The 15,029-nt window shown below is 41.7% G+C and overlaps 1 protein-coding gene across 2 annotated transcripts; it reads right to left on the bottom strand.

Moving 5' to 3' along the window:
• Positions 1–6,762: 6,762 nt before the first annotated feature.
• LOC124147013 (collagen alpha-4(VI) chain-like) lies at positions 6,763–11,797 on the bottom strand. Of its 2 annotated transcripts, none has more exons than XM_046517607.2 (7): positions 11,630–11,797; positions 11,328–11,355; positions 10,954–11,040; positions 9,487–10,050; positions 9,186–9,221; positions 8,146–8,676; positions 6,763–7,879 (listed from the first exon to the last, which is right to left on the bottom strand). In XM_046517607.2, exons 1-7 carry the CDS (start codon positions 11,666–11,668, stop codon positions 7,872–7,874), a joined length of 1,293 nt encoding a protein of 430 aa, XP_046373563.2. In that variant the 5' UTR covers positions 11,669–11,797; the 3' UTR covers positions 6,763–7,871. The 2 variants fall into 2 exon arrangements, with proteins under 2 accessions (XP_046373563.2, XP_046373564.2); XM_046517608.2 differs by having other exon boundaries at positions 10,954–11,037.
• Between the last annotated feature and the right edge of the window lie 3,232 nt (positions 11,798–15,029).

Genomic DNA, 15,029 nt, shown 5'->3' with positions numbered 1-15,029 from the left:
CTAGCACTATAAATCGGCATCAGTCCAGACTAGTACAAGCAGCCACACACACACACACGTGCATGCACGTCGCTATATAAGTGCAATAACCTTGGACGCGACGTTAAACCCAATTTAACCTCACCTCACCTTGTTATGACAACAGATTGTAGATGTAATACTCTGGGTACTCCCGGAAGACATAGCTCGGACAAACTATGGTATTGATTTGCAGAAATTGCTGTACAATATCTAAAAAGCGGAAAGTAAGTTTGTACTCGCCAGTTCAAGGTTCTGATCAGAAAATGCCTTTGAAGTGTTTCGCTGGTCTGGTTTCGGGGGGGAACATTTTGCGACAGAGTAGTTGAAGCACCTTTAAAATCTCCCAGGCTCAGATCGTGAAATATAAAATGTATGAAGCGCCAATAAATATAAGCACTACTCTCGAAAAATTAACACGTGAGGCAAAGAAAAATCAGCCGCAAACAGTGCATATAAGTGGGGAATCGAACACGGGTTTCGACGTGTCGAACCAACACTACAAATACAAAGAAATTAATATGTAGTTTCTGATTTTACTGACGTAACCCTGTGTTGTATCCAGACATGTAATTATTGCTGGCAAGTCTAATCAAACGGTTCGATCCGGCACGATTCGACATGTATGTTAAGCATTTAGACCCAGGAAAACGGAAAACTGGCCCCTGTTTATCTGGCTCCTCGGGAAAACTGGCACCAGTAAATCTGTCTCCTCGGGAAAACTGTCAATATTCCAGCAATACCACGGCGGGGGACACCAGAAATGGGTTTGTACCAATGTGGGGAATCGAACCCTGGCCTTCAGCGTGACGAGTGAACGCTTTAACCACTAGGCTACCCATCGCCCCTCCTGAGGAAATCTGGCCCCTGGACATCTGCCTCCTCAGGAAAACTGACCCCTGTAAACCTGCCACCTCAGGAAAACTGACCCCTGTAAATCTGCCACCTTACGAAAACTGATCCCGAGTATACCTGTCTGAGTCATATCAAATTAGATAAGTAGATATTAAGTAACTTTGTTTCAATATTACGGTAAGTTAATTACGTTTCCAGGGGTTTTTTATAGGCTATTGGAGTGTATATAGAGATTGTGGTCCGGTTCTTAATATGATATTTTTCATGTACCCCAACAATATAAAAGTAATGTATAACATATACATTATTCAGATGTTTTCCTAGAGATTTGGCTGAATACGGTTGCCATGTGCCAAAATCCTAAAGTTTTATTGTTATTGAAACACTTCTTGTACATCCCCATGGGCACAAAATGTCTTGATTTCTTTTCTGGTTCTTTATTTTTTAAAAACAAGGGGATGTGTCCAAGACGTTGAACTTACGTATGGAAAACAGTAAGGGACATTCTCGCGTGCTCGCGATCTCAAAAACAAACGGTGCGAGAACGCGAAAATGTCCTTCAAAGTATTCCATACTTAAGCTTCAGTTTGATGAAACTAACTCTCCAGAAGACTTCATGATAAGAGGGATGACTTCAACTGTCCAGTAGTCATAGTCCCCTTTATGTCAAGCAATATTCCAGAATCCCCAGCATATTGGTGTTTACATTTCATAACTTCATTACAATCGAGCATGCTCTTGCTCAAAAGTTGTTTGATCAGGGTTAAAACAGTCAAGGCCTCAGAGAAGCTTTCAAAAGTTTTATGGCAGTCATATTGAGTAGAATACCAAATTTGACGTATCAATGGCTATGCCTGATCCACTTCCCTATTTTGACACCTGGTAGCATCACTTTAGGTAGCGATTCATAAATATATGCATATGATTATGATTTAGTCGGAATTGAACAATGGCCTCTGATAAATGTTTTGTATTTTACGCTTTCAATAAGATTATGGAATCGCGTTAATCTGGAACTATAGCCTGTTATCATTCACGAATATTAGTGTGAGTCACAAAGGACTATATATAGCTGTACAAATGGTGTCAGTGGGAGATTCAGATCGTCCGCCCCCGACGTTGGCGATGACAGTGCCGCAGCTGTAGTCTCAATATGGGGAAACGCTTGTGGAAACTAGTGTGGTTGCATGACACAAGGCAGAAATACGCCCCTAACTATATCTGCCTAGCTGCACTTCCGGTGTGGAGGGCATGAAACACGGACTTCCGGTGCAGGCAGCCACGACACTTTCCCTGCACCGCGTGCACTGTGGACGACACATATTAATTATTGGCTTTGGAAATTCCCGAGTTATTGGAGTTTATTCATCCCAGTGATTCTTTAAAACTGTCGAGAAAAGAAAGTGTACACTTGAAAATTGGATTTGACCAAACACTTTCAAAACATTACAAGACTGAAAACAATCGCTGAAACACTGCACATTTATCAAAGACATCACCATCGAATAACCTTGTCATTTTTTGTTTTACATTAGCCACCATCAAACAAGAGTGTATACTAAAGTCACTTAGTTTATATAGCAAACGACGAGGAAAGTGTTTAAATCTTCAAGTTTATTACACCATAATTCGATAATTTAGGCGACTCCGCGTGTTACTAAGGAGATTTTACCAATATGTCTCAAACATATTGGATCGTGGTGTGAGTGAGTGAGTGATGTTTGACTCTTCAGTCACCGACAGTCAACCTGTTTAATACGTGCAGTACCTATACACTGAAGTCGCGATTCAAACATCAATTTGATCTTTCTTCAGTAAATTTATATTAACCGATGGAAATATAGTTAGTTTTGAGAGTGACAATGTAAATAACATAAGCTTGCAAATGGGGTTAAGACCATGTAATGTTGTCTTGGAAACTGGGAGGTTAAAGATTAACACTCGGAATTGACAAGGCGTCAGTTTAAGTCTGCGTAGGTCCTACCCATACATTTCATACCCACTCAGTATCACACCTTTTAAACGCCTGTACATATTCCAGTCCAAGGGCTCTTGTACACAAATATTTCGACAAAGCACTCATTTCTTTCACAACTGCAAAGTATGTTTAATTAAATGTGTCAGCTGCTTGTCGTCACGTTACCGTTTCGTGTTTACGTACATCTAAAAAAATGTCATTCGAGAGATAGCGTGACGCGCTGTATTGGAACTCGGCATATAGACTGGTTCTTGGCTTTAATTACGTTGCTTCCTCTTTACGATTATTAAACTTAAGGAAGAGAATCTAGGAATGTCAATTTCTTTTTTATAAGGAACACAACGTTTTGGAGTATATGCTTACTCCTTCTTAAGTTTCCACCTTTTGTTATCTTATTACTGTTGTTGTTCTTACGTGTACATATATATGTTCTCTGCCTCATATCATTCATTCACCTGATGAAGGGGTAAGTATATACTCCGAAATGTTGTGTTCCTCATCATAAAGGAGTTGGCATCCATAAATTCTCTTCATTATGTGCATCACTTCTAAATTCCTTTCAAAGACTTGATTATTATATTTATTCGACATCATTTATACCCAATACCTTTCTAGAGGCATAACATAAAGGTTATTGTTTTGTGTTTTGTTTAAAGTCGGATTAAATGCGCAACTTTGTCAACATGTTTTGTACAACAAAAGTAACAGTGGCGATTAAATGCGCAACTTTGTCAACATGTTGTGTACAACAAAAGTAACAGTGTCGATTAAATGCGCAACTTTGTCAACATGTTGTGTACAACAAAAGTAACAGTGGCGATTAAATGCGCAACTTTGTCATCATGTTTTGTACAACAAAAGTAACAGTGGCGATTAAATGCGCAACTTTGTCAACATGTTTTGTACAACAAAAGTAACAGTGGCGATTAAATGCGCAACTTTGTCAACATGTTGTGTACAACAAAAGTAACAGTGGCGATTAAATGCGCAACTTTGTCAACATGTTTTGTACGACAAAAGTAACAGTGGCGATTAAATGCGCAACTTTGTCAACATGTTTTGTACGACAAAAGTAACAGTGGCGATTAAATGCGCAACTTTGTCAACATGTTGTGTACGACAAAAGTAACAGTGGCGATTAAATGCGCAACTTTGTCAACATGTTTTGTACGACAAAAGTAACAGTGGCGATTAAATGCGCAACTTTGTCTACATGTTGTGTACGACAAAAGTAACAGTGGCGATTAAATGCGCAACTTTGTCAACATGTTGTGTACGACAAAAGTAACAGTGGCGATTAAATGCGCAACTTTGTCAACATGTTTTGTACGACAAAAGTAACAGTGGAGATTAAATGCGCAACTTTGTCAACATGTTGTGTACGACAAAAGTAACAGTGGCGATTAAATGCGCAACTTTGTCAACATGTTTTGTACGACAAAAGTAACAGTGGCGATTAAATGCGCAACTTTGTCTACATGTTGTGTACGACAAAAGTAACAGTGGCGATTAAATGCGCAACTTTGTCAACATGTTTTGTACAACAAAAGTAACAGTGGCGATTAAATGCGCAACTTTGTCAACATGTTCTGTACAACAAAAGTAACAGTGGCCGTGGCACAGAAGCAGGTCGCGGTCGGTGCCAACGCAGCTAAAGTTGTCTACAAAGACGAGCCAGGGACGCTGACATGTATCATGTCACACGGAGCACCGACATGCGAGAGGTCAATGTCCTCGGCCCCTTTGACGCCCAAATATCTACCTGCATGTACAAAAGATAAATGCTTATCTTTGATGTGTCCCCGACGGGCAGAAAGCCTTTCTCAAACTCCCGTCTCTCTGAGCGCATTAATTACAGGTGTAGCAGTGGCATTAACTCAGGTAAACACGCTGTCATTCTTGGGGTTTTCATGTACAGAGTATGCCGTCCTAGGAACAAGGCACCATACATGTCCGTAAACAAGATGTTCCTGATCATTTCCAGGACGTGATATCGACCTTTTATGGAACGCTTTCGAAAATGTACGGGTTTTTTTAACCTCTTCCATGTTTGGGAGTCACCGCCACAGGGGAGTGACATAATCCTTCGTGTAGGCCCCGGTTTACAAAGCGATCGTAGTCTTACGACTGGCGTAAGTCTGTATTGAGGTGCGGTAGCTACGACAGTGCTGGTATTGCTAGTGTTAGTCAAAGGGGACCTCTGGGTTAACTAGTATCAAGTCCGTGATTAAAGATGAACTTTTCATAAAATATGTTGCAGGACTTCATTCGTCAGAATAACACCCCAGCAGTCGTCAACTAAATACCTATCTAGCAGCAAGGCTAACACAGGGGTTGTGTAGCACCGTCATATTCTGGGGAAGTTAACGAGAGACTGTGAGACGTATCACGTGTTGACTGGGGGACGTATCACGTGTTGACTGGGGGACGTGTCCCGTGTTGACTGGGGGACGTATCACATGTTGACTGGGGGACGTATCACATGTTGACTGTGGGACGTATCACGTGTTGACTGGGGGACGTATCACGTGTTGACTGGGGTACTTATCACGTGTTGACTGGGGGACGTATCATATGTTGACTGGGGGACTTGTTACGTGTTGATTATGGGACGTGTCCCGTGTTGACTGGGGGACGTGTCCCGTGTTGACTGTGGGACTTATCACGTGTTGACTGTGAGGCCTATCACGTGTTCACTGTCGGACTTATTACGTGTTGATTATGGGACGTGTCCCGTGTTGACTGGGGGACTTATCACGTGTTGACTGGGGGACGTATCACGTGTTGACTGGGGGACGTGTCCCGTGTTGACTGGGGGACGTATCACATGTTGACTGGGGGACGTATCACGTGTTGACTGGGGGACGTATCACGTGTTGACTGGGGGACTTATCACATGTTGACTGGGGTACTTATCACGTGTTGACTGGGGGATGTATCACATGTTCACTGGGGGACTTATCACATGTTGACTGGGGGACGTATCACGTGTTGACTGGGGGACGTATCACGTGTTGACTGGGGGGCGTATCACGTGTTGACTGGGGGACGTATCACGTGTTGACTGGGGGACTTATCACACGTTGACTGGGGTACTTATCACGTGTTGACTTGGGGACTTATCACATGTTGACTGGGGTACTTATCACATGTTGACTGGGGGACTGTTGGACTGTGGGACGTATCACATGTTGACTGGGGGACTTATCACGTGTTGACTGGGGGACGTATCACGTGTTGACTGGGGGACGTATCACGTGTTGACTAGGGGACGTATTACGTGTTGACTGGGGGACTTATCACATGTTGACTGGGGTACTTATCACGTGTTGACTGGGGGACTTATCACATGTTGACTGGGCTACTTATCACATGTTGACTGGGGGAATGTTGGACTGTGGGACGTATCCTCGAAGTTATGGAGATCGGGTGGTCTCAGTGGTTCCAAAGTACCACTGAATGCCAGGGGAGACTATTTCTCAAATTGTATTTGGACAATTGTGTGCCATCGTATTGGTTCAGTACTCCCTCTATCGACCACCGGTTTGTCTGGCCAAGGTTCGATAACCAACAGGTCGTATACGTATAACCTGGTGCGTGCGCACGACGTCACATTTCCTACTCGCTTTACCAGTGCACATACAGGTATGTTATGCGTCCATATCGCGACTAGGTCAGTACACTACATAATGTGTCGTCTCGAGTAGTCTCGGGAACACTCAAATATACTGATAGGTGTTAAATCGACGCAGGAATTCACATCCACCATGATTCAGCCTGACGTCAATCCACAATGCATTATCTAAGCCTCCACAAATATCACCTGCTTGCCTATTGCTGTACATGAAGCGGGACTCCCTACATCATGCGATCCACTGTCAGCTCTTGGTAAAAATAAACAAACATTATAATGTATTCAACTGGATTCAAGATTTATTAAATTGAATAAGTTAGATTTACATCGCAAACATTCATGGAATTCGTTCAAGGCCAGTGAGAGACGCTGGTACATTTTATGGCACTTCTCACAGAAAAACCGATCTCCTTCTGCCGTTCATGCCTTTCATACCTTATCCATTCATGGATATCACACATCACAGAAACAGTCACACGCTCAGTCACATAAGCACGTCACACACCCAGTCACACACATGCACCAGGAGAAGGCAACATCACCGGAGTATTGCCGACATTGACAGAAGGAACTTTCATCCGTTCATATAACATTCACAATATTCGCATTTACACCTTATAAATACAGTATAAAAGTACAAAATATGAGACAAGGCATACATGAAATGGACGGATGTCGCTCTTTCTCTATTGCAGCTGCCCTTTAACAGGTGGGTTGGGCGCAGTGGGGCGTGATTGCGCCGGTTGGTGAATTGAGAATTATAGAAATAATGAAACTGCTTAATTTTACATGCTGACCAATCTTGTCTTAAATGAATACCCTGGTGTGTTCCATATTAAAGCTCAAAGGGTACGAATAGTACCTGTCCCTTATGTTCGGTAACATATAAATGGTCGCTCTTTCCACTTTCCTACAAAGACCAATACCAAATCTACCATGAATGAGATTTCTATGTTACAAAAGTAACAAAAATATCAAATCAAAACGATAACCTAACAATGTCCTGCATTGCTTCTCTGTAAATGACTAGAATAGTTCCTAGGTAAGTCCTTCTGTACACGATCGCGTATGAATACATCAGATGTGAGTGCGCCATTGTCTTTGGTATCATTGCCATTGCAATAGTCAGTAATGACGTCACATCGAATGCGAAAATGCATCGTCGTTGCCACGCAACCATATCCTTGATCGTTTCCACATTCTGGTTGTAGCTGGACCAACCAACGTTCCTGCGTATCAGCCAGGACAGCCTCTCTTCAGCGTGTTGGCAGTGTCGTGTAGATGTACCTGTATGATCATCAGTGATGGGAAGCTGCCATACGTTCAATGTATACGTGGAACAGTGGTGAAGGTGAAGGTGTTTCCAATTCCGTTGAAGATGAATTCTTACAACCCTGCAAACAAATATTACAAGATTAAAATTTGAAACACACAATCACAAAGCAACTTGAGAATCATATTTAAGACCAAAGTTATGATGTTGTTTGGGTTTTTTTTGGTTTTTAAGAAAAAGGTATCTCAGCATTACAGCGATTTGATATCGTATCAATATTAATAATATATTTTATTAAATAAATATGAAAATTATTTTCTGGGATATTATATGGACACACAAATTTACTCGGTAAATCGCAAAAAAGTTAGTTATTTAAAAACATACCTTTGCAGAGGGATGACAGGACGTCCTCTTTGGAGATTTCCAGTTCATCGTAACTAGGCACAATAATTATGTTCTCCTTTCCGTTACTGATAAGTTCAAGGTCGTTCTTGTTGTAATCATCACCGATGTAAACAACGTAGGTGTCGATCTTCTTGAATTTATTCCGCTTCGCCTCCTTGAACGCTGCGTGAGTCAGCGGAACGTTAGAATCCACGAACACCACAGCTGTCTTCTGCACGGATTGTCTCCCCTTAGTCAAGGCTCTCCTCGTTCGACGCAAGACGGCGCTAAAGTCAGGAAAGGCAACTCTGTCCATTTCGTCTTCGGTCTCCGTGACTTCTGTGAGCCTGTTGCTCAGGACGCCAGTTGATGCTGGGCGACTGAGAAGGAGGGCGGTGTTGAGATTATCGCCGTGGTCAAAGTCGCTAAACAGGCTGTCGATGAAGGCGAGGATGCGTTTGGATTTGATAGCGCCGATGTGCAGGTGATCTACAGCAAACACCATATCGACTTTCCGTTTTGGACTACAAGCTGAACAAGAAAAGGTTTATTAGTTGCGTTGTGAACGAGAGCATGTTTAAACTGGGAAAATACATTAAAAAGGCGTTCATGATTTATGTCGTGAGGACACGTCAATCGGTTGTCCTTAAGGACCTGTGTCATGTATGTTGTCTCAAACGCGACATGTTTAAAGATCTACTACCGACGACCCCTCAAGATCCGGGGTAAAATAGGTCTTCATCAACCCATGCTTGCCGTAAAAGGAGACTATGCTTGTCTAAGAGGCGACTAACGGGATCGGGTGGTCAGGCTCGCAGACTTGGCTGATGCATGTCATCGTATCCCATTTGCATGAATCTATGTTCATGATTTCAATCACTGGATTGTCTGGTCCAGACTCGATTATTTACAGACCGCCGTCATATAGCTGGAATATTGCTGAGTGCGGCGTTAACAACAAACAAACTAACTATTACCGACCTTGGCAACACCATATAATTTGTTATATAAGCAAATAATATTCTAAAAATATGACATACCTGCTTTAGGCTCCGCAACTGGTGGATGGACCTGATCTGAAAAACACAAAGAGATAATTGCATGAGTTTTTATGGCCATGAGTATTAATTCAAATGATGACATTGCAAAATGCTAATTCTTCCAAAGGCTTTCCTCCTATACTATACAATATGTCAGAAGCAACACTACAATTAACATACCTCGAGGGCACAAACCGAGCTGTTTACTCCCTACCACTGTATTGAAATTTACCCAAGCATCAAAGGCAAATAGAGAACAGGTTCTTCCAAGCGTGTCCTGATTGCTCCTTGTAATACTTACAATCACATTCGTGGATCTTCAACAGGCTGATCAGGGGGTCGATGATGTTGTAGTCGTCTGAGTCGAAGACGAAGTCGCTGGCGGGAGGGGAGGCCATTGCGGTCAGCTCGGACCGGTCCCATTGTCCGCCAAGGTTGACCGTGAACACATAGACTCCCGCTTTTTTAAGCAATCTGGCCTCGACCAAAGTTGCCTTGGCATTGTGAGAAAATCCGTTGGTCATGAAAATAGCGACATGGGCCACGCTCTGCCTTGCAACGGTTGGGGCGAAGGCGGTTCGTCTGAGAAAGTCCAGCGTCTGAGCATGATCCCTTTGGCCCCCGACTCTTGGGGTGATGTCGATTGCTTTCTTGAAGTCGTGCGTGTTTTTGTAACTGCCGAGGCGGATTGCGGTCAAAGGAGTATTTCCGGAAGAAATTACCCCAAGTCGAACTGTGTTCATGCCAAGGTAGAACAGGGAAGACAGCTCTTTAAAATAATTCTTTTGAAGATCGATCTCTTTCTGGGTCACATCACGTGACGTATCCATCACAAAGTAGACATCGGCAGGCTTCCCTCCACACCCTAGAAACAACACATGTCTCATTAAACATTCAGCAGTGCATTCTTTTTGTTTATGTAACATTCGCAAAATATACTACTCAAAAGAAGTAAAAGAACACTCGATTCTTTCTTATGACTACAGTTAATCCTTCATGCCATGAGAAAGAAACATCTTCTGAGTATTATATATTCATTGCGTAAAGGTCAGCGACTGATCAACGAAATATTATAAACATCCTGCTAACCGTGTTTGAAAAGGGCACAAAAACGGTTACCAACATTCCAGGAATAACTCTGATACAAAGGGAAGTGTTACTACGTATACGGGGGGGGGGGGGGGGGGGGGGGGGGGGCTTTGGGTTCAAGGTGTAACGGGCTCTGGTTTGGCAGATTCGCTAGCCGTCATACCTATGAATTGTTGGATAGGCATTAATTAGAAGTTGATGGATGACAAGTTAGACATTTTTTTGTGGATACCAACTTCTTTAATCCTGTATTAAAGAAATAATACTGTATTGAAGAAGTTGTTATCCATAAAATTGTGTCTACCTCGTCATACCAAATAGTTCATGAATCAATATTTTTTATCCACTAAACGATAGATGTTCATGTCGATGTGCGCTTGACTGTGGAGATCGAATTGGAGGAAGCGCACATCAAGGGTGTAATATTAATGACATCAGGGGTACAACCCATTTTCCTCCTAATAAATCACAGACATAAATAACACTGTTGAATAAATTAAGACATCCCACTGTTATCCTTTCTGAAAATTCCCTTTGAAAATCGAAATATGTTTTTCTTCGAACTCAATTAACCATAACAGGTGCGTGTTGTCCGACTGGGTAGACAACTGAAGAATATCCTGTTACATACTCCAATCATTTTAGGAAAACACTAAAAGGCGCCAGTTTCTCAACTAACCTCTCGGGACGATGCCTGCCTGTTCGTCGACGGCGAAGTTGCCAAACCAGCCGTGGGGGTCGCTTTGCATGAGGAAGTCGTCATAATCTGTAGCAATAAAACGTTTATAAATAGCTATTCAATACATTCTCCATTCGTCTACCCATTATTGAATAGTCTCTATATTTAGACTGCCTTTATCTATGCCCCCGATTGGAATGTGTAATATTTCCGTTGAACATAACCAACAAAACACCCCTGAATCAATGACACTAAACTCACAATGACACAACTACCTTACGAAAGAGACGATGTGTATAATTCGTACATACTGAAACGTATATATGGCTGTCGGAGAATAGTTAACACAAAATGATAAAAATCAAATAATTTACCTAGTGCTTTTGCTGAGATTGTTGACATCTGAAAAATAAGAAAGGACACTGTAGTATATAGCACATGTATATGTTTAATAATTCATTTCAATAACTGTAGCGGAGTTTATAAACAAAATAAGGAAAAGAATGTCAAATATTTCAAATCAGCTGAGTGACGTGTGCACGTGGGTCTCGTCGCTTAAAGAAAGCATCTTATATGTATTACAACAGCTCAGTGATAAAACAGGGGATTTCGCACAAGAACCCCTTCAACATCTGCCTCAATACACAACAAATGACAAACATTATGTCAGGCTTACCATGCAGACACACACAACCAGGGCGAGAATGTGTTCCATATTGAATACCCGGCTCACAAGTACAGCTTCTAAAGAATGTAATCTCGTTCCGCTAGGACTGTATCTCGTCTTTTGACGCTCGTGTCTGGCGTTGTCACAGTGAGAATGACTTGGATAGACCGGGCCTCGTATTTATGTAGGACGGCGAGCCAATGATTTCCCGTAAGGCGGGGCTTGCATGGCGACCACGCACTTCGCTTGCAGTTAGCATCACACACTACGGAGCAGTAGTAGCGAGTCCTAATATGGCAGTTCCGTATCCGTTGTCCGTGGCAACCAGGAGTGATGGCCGCCAATGGGATTGCCGCCTAAATTTCTCAGACATGAAACTTTCATTCATGAATCTGAAACGGAAGCCAGAATCGGAAAATAGACTTTTGGCTCAGAAATTGCCTGACTTCTGGTGTTATACTGCGTTATATTGTGGCTATATTTAGCCGAGCAGCGTTCAATTTCGTTGGTCTGCGCGTTTTAAATTCCTGTCTGCAACCACCGTGACGTCGTTAAGCGTCTACATTGATGACATTATCACACATGCGCCACCCTATACACAATCACGACGCTTGGTTATAAACATATTATATCAACCGATAAATAGAAGACTTCCTTTGTTGAAGATATGACAACCCAGTGATTTTGATGATGAGAATTTCTATCCTTGGCTGTAACAATAATAGCTCGCCGACCATTATTCCGAACCATAAATTCAGAAAATATTAAACTACAATACTTGAATATTTGACAAGACAATTTTTATGGAGATGTCTTTTGGAATATTTAAAGAGGGAAATCTTTTCTCATCGTGTAGTTTGTCATACTTGAAGCTTTTCCCATGAGTTTTAACAACATAAATATGCGGACCACATAACAATGTTATTTCTACTTCTTTTTGTTCAACTTTCGTGTTTGATGTTATATGGCTGCACGATAGTTTTTCTCAGCATTTTGTGTTTACGTCAAAAAAGGTTTTACGTGGTCATTTCAGTTATATGCGGTCGCTGTACAATTTGAAATAAAATTGTTTCAGAAATTGTTTTCAAATTCCTTTAGTACATCTGACGTCAGCAGAAAGCTCCCTGTGCATATCAATTTCTTTGTGAGCGCAAGAAGAAGTACCGCTTGTAATTTACAATGTAAATAAATAGCGTGGGCAGAAAGCTTTTCTTCGCTAAACAGAAGCGTAAAAACATACACTGTTATTTTACCATATTCGCTTCTTGGGGTGTCGTTCTCCCTGTTATCGCTGTAGGTTTGTTTTCTTCTGCATTGTTAAATGTGTTTATTCTATTGTTTTGTTTTCTGCCGACTTTAGGAATGGAAAGCTGGAACGCATTCATAAGACGATTATACCTTTAAGAGTAATAAATGAAAATACGCAAGCTCTCCGTATCTACGTAGTGGGTCCTCGTATCTACGTAATAACATTACTGTTAGGGGCTGATGTATAAACATGCATATAGTGTATCACTTGTCCCCAACTTGTATTTTCACGATAAAACTGTTTTGTATAAAAATTCAGGGGGCGGCAACTTCCCCCCCCATCCCAACCCCACCTGCGCCCCCCACCCCGGTTGGCTACGTCACTGACATGGCTATTCCTGCTGTACGTGAGGAATCACTTTATTCTGAGGTGAATTGTGTTTAAAAGAAAAAGCATTACAAAGTCAAATAACTTTTTTCATTTTCCTCTTAAGCTTTTGATTTCGCATATTCAAAATGACAATCGTATAAAAAATCAATGCACACCCATAAGTCAGTATAGAAAAGGGGTGATGGTGGGTAGAGTATATTACGGTGATAACAGGTGTATGGCGTCAAACCCTGATGGACATCACACTTAAACTTGTACTGCAACACCTTAATTCTCAAACTCACTTCTAGACATTATGTTTTACTGTCGGCATGGCTGTCTGGCTACTGTAAGAATATGTTGTCAGCAACGACAAAAGATAAGTGTGAGGTGCCACCGTTTAATCCGCACCCACAACGTTAATCCGACATAATCCCCGTGTCACGAGGCATGCACGAGGGATTTCGGAGTACGGACGTGAAAGGCTTATCTAACGGTAAATACATTTCTATTGTTTTATACGACGATCAGGGGGAGCACTGCCTTTGGGCTCTAACACAAGTACTAATTACTAGAAACAATGTACATAAGAGACACAATTGAAGTTTGTCCCAGTACTTCATCACTGACGACGGATTTCAGAAGGTATTTAGTGCTTGTCAATGGAAAGTTATCTTACCATTCAAACCACTTAAGAACCTACTGTTGTTTTAGTACTCAGCTCAAAATACCTAGGAAACCAGTAGGAAAGTAATACAAATAGTTTTGAGACATAAACATAATAATATAAACATGACATATGTAAAGGGTCTGAGACAGCGTATATTAATTTAGGAATGTTAATGAATATTATTTCATAAGAGAGAATATATGGGTGTCAACTTCTCTATTATGAAGAAGACAGCGTCTCGGAGTATATACTTACTCCTTCATCATTCTCCTGCTGAAGGAGTGAGCATTATACTCCGAAACAGTGTTGACATCAATAAATTCTCTCTCTTATGTGTATCACTTCTAAATGACAATCGAAAACTTAGATTATTTCATATTAATTTCAGAGGGTGTGGGCCTTTTTGTGTAATCCAAACTGATCCACCCGATATGAGAACATGTGGACAGCTAGCTATTAATTACATCTGACTAGGCGTGGTCAACGTTCCACCTTTGTAAGCTTCCCAATCCTCTACCATCATATCTTAATTCGCATGACATGATGTGATAAGGCAATATTTGTATTTCGAAATAACTATGATTATCCCACAGCTAGATCTATACATGGCGGTATGCCGGGCGCGCTGCTACGTCCTTGTTCGTCAATGCTTTATTCATATTTTTTTAATTCTCCATGACAATGCAATATTTTCTTATTAGATAGGCGGTGATGCACATTTTTTACACATTGCAGGTGTTGAATGCGAGATCATTTGGTGCACTCGCATCATATGTCATGAAAAGTGATTGTAGTGTAATTGACGATACAGGTGGTGCTTTCTGAAACGTCAGGCTTACGACACGTTCCTCTCTGTCCTCTACATAGAGATGACTGGATCGCTGTACGAAGACGTGTGCAGTATGGTGCAATGTCACCCATTCTGTAACTCTATGTGATTTTTGAGTAACCGTTTGGTAGAGGCGATTGATTTGGGACAAACTAAGTCTCCCCCCCCCCCATTCTTGATACCCCCAACACACACGTACGTACACCAACACACGCACACGCACACGCACACACGTATACACACCAACACACGCACACGCACACATGTACACACACCAACACACGCACACGCA

This window comes from Haliotis rufescens, unplaced genomic scaffold, assembly GCF_023055435.1.
Source record: "Haliotis rufescens isolate VD_foot unplaced genomic scaffold, xgHalRufe1.0.p SCAF_1, whole genome shotgun sequence".
NCBI lineage: Eukaryota > Metazoa > Mollusca > Gastropoda > Lepetellida > Haliotidae > Haliotis > Haliotis rufescens.
This window is presented reverse-complemented; position numbering and strand designations above follow the sequence as displayed.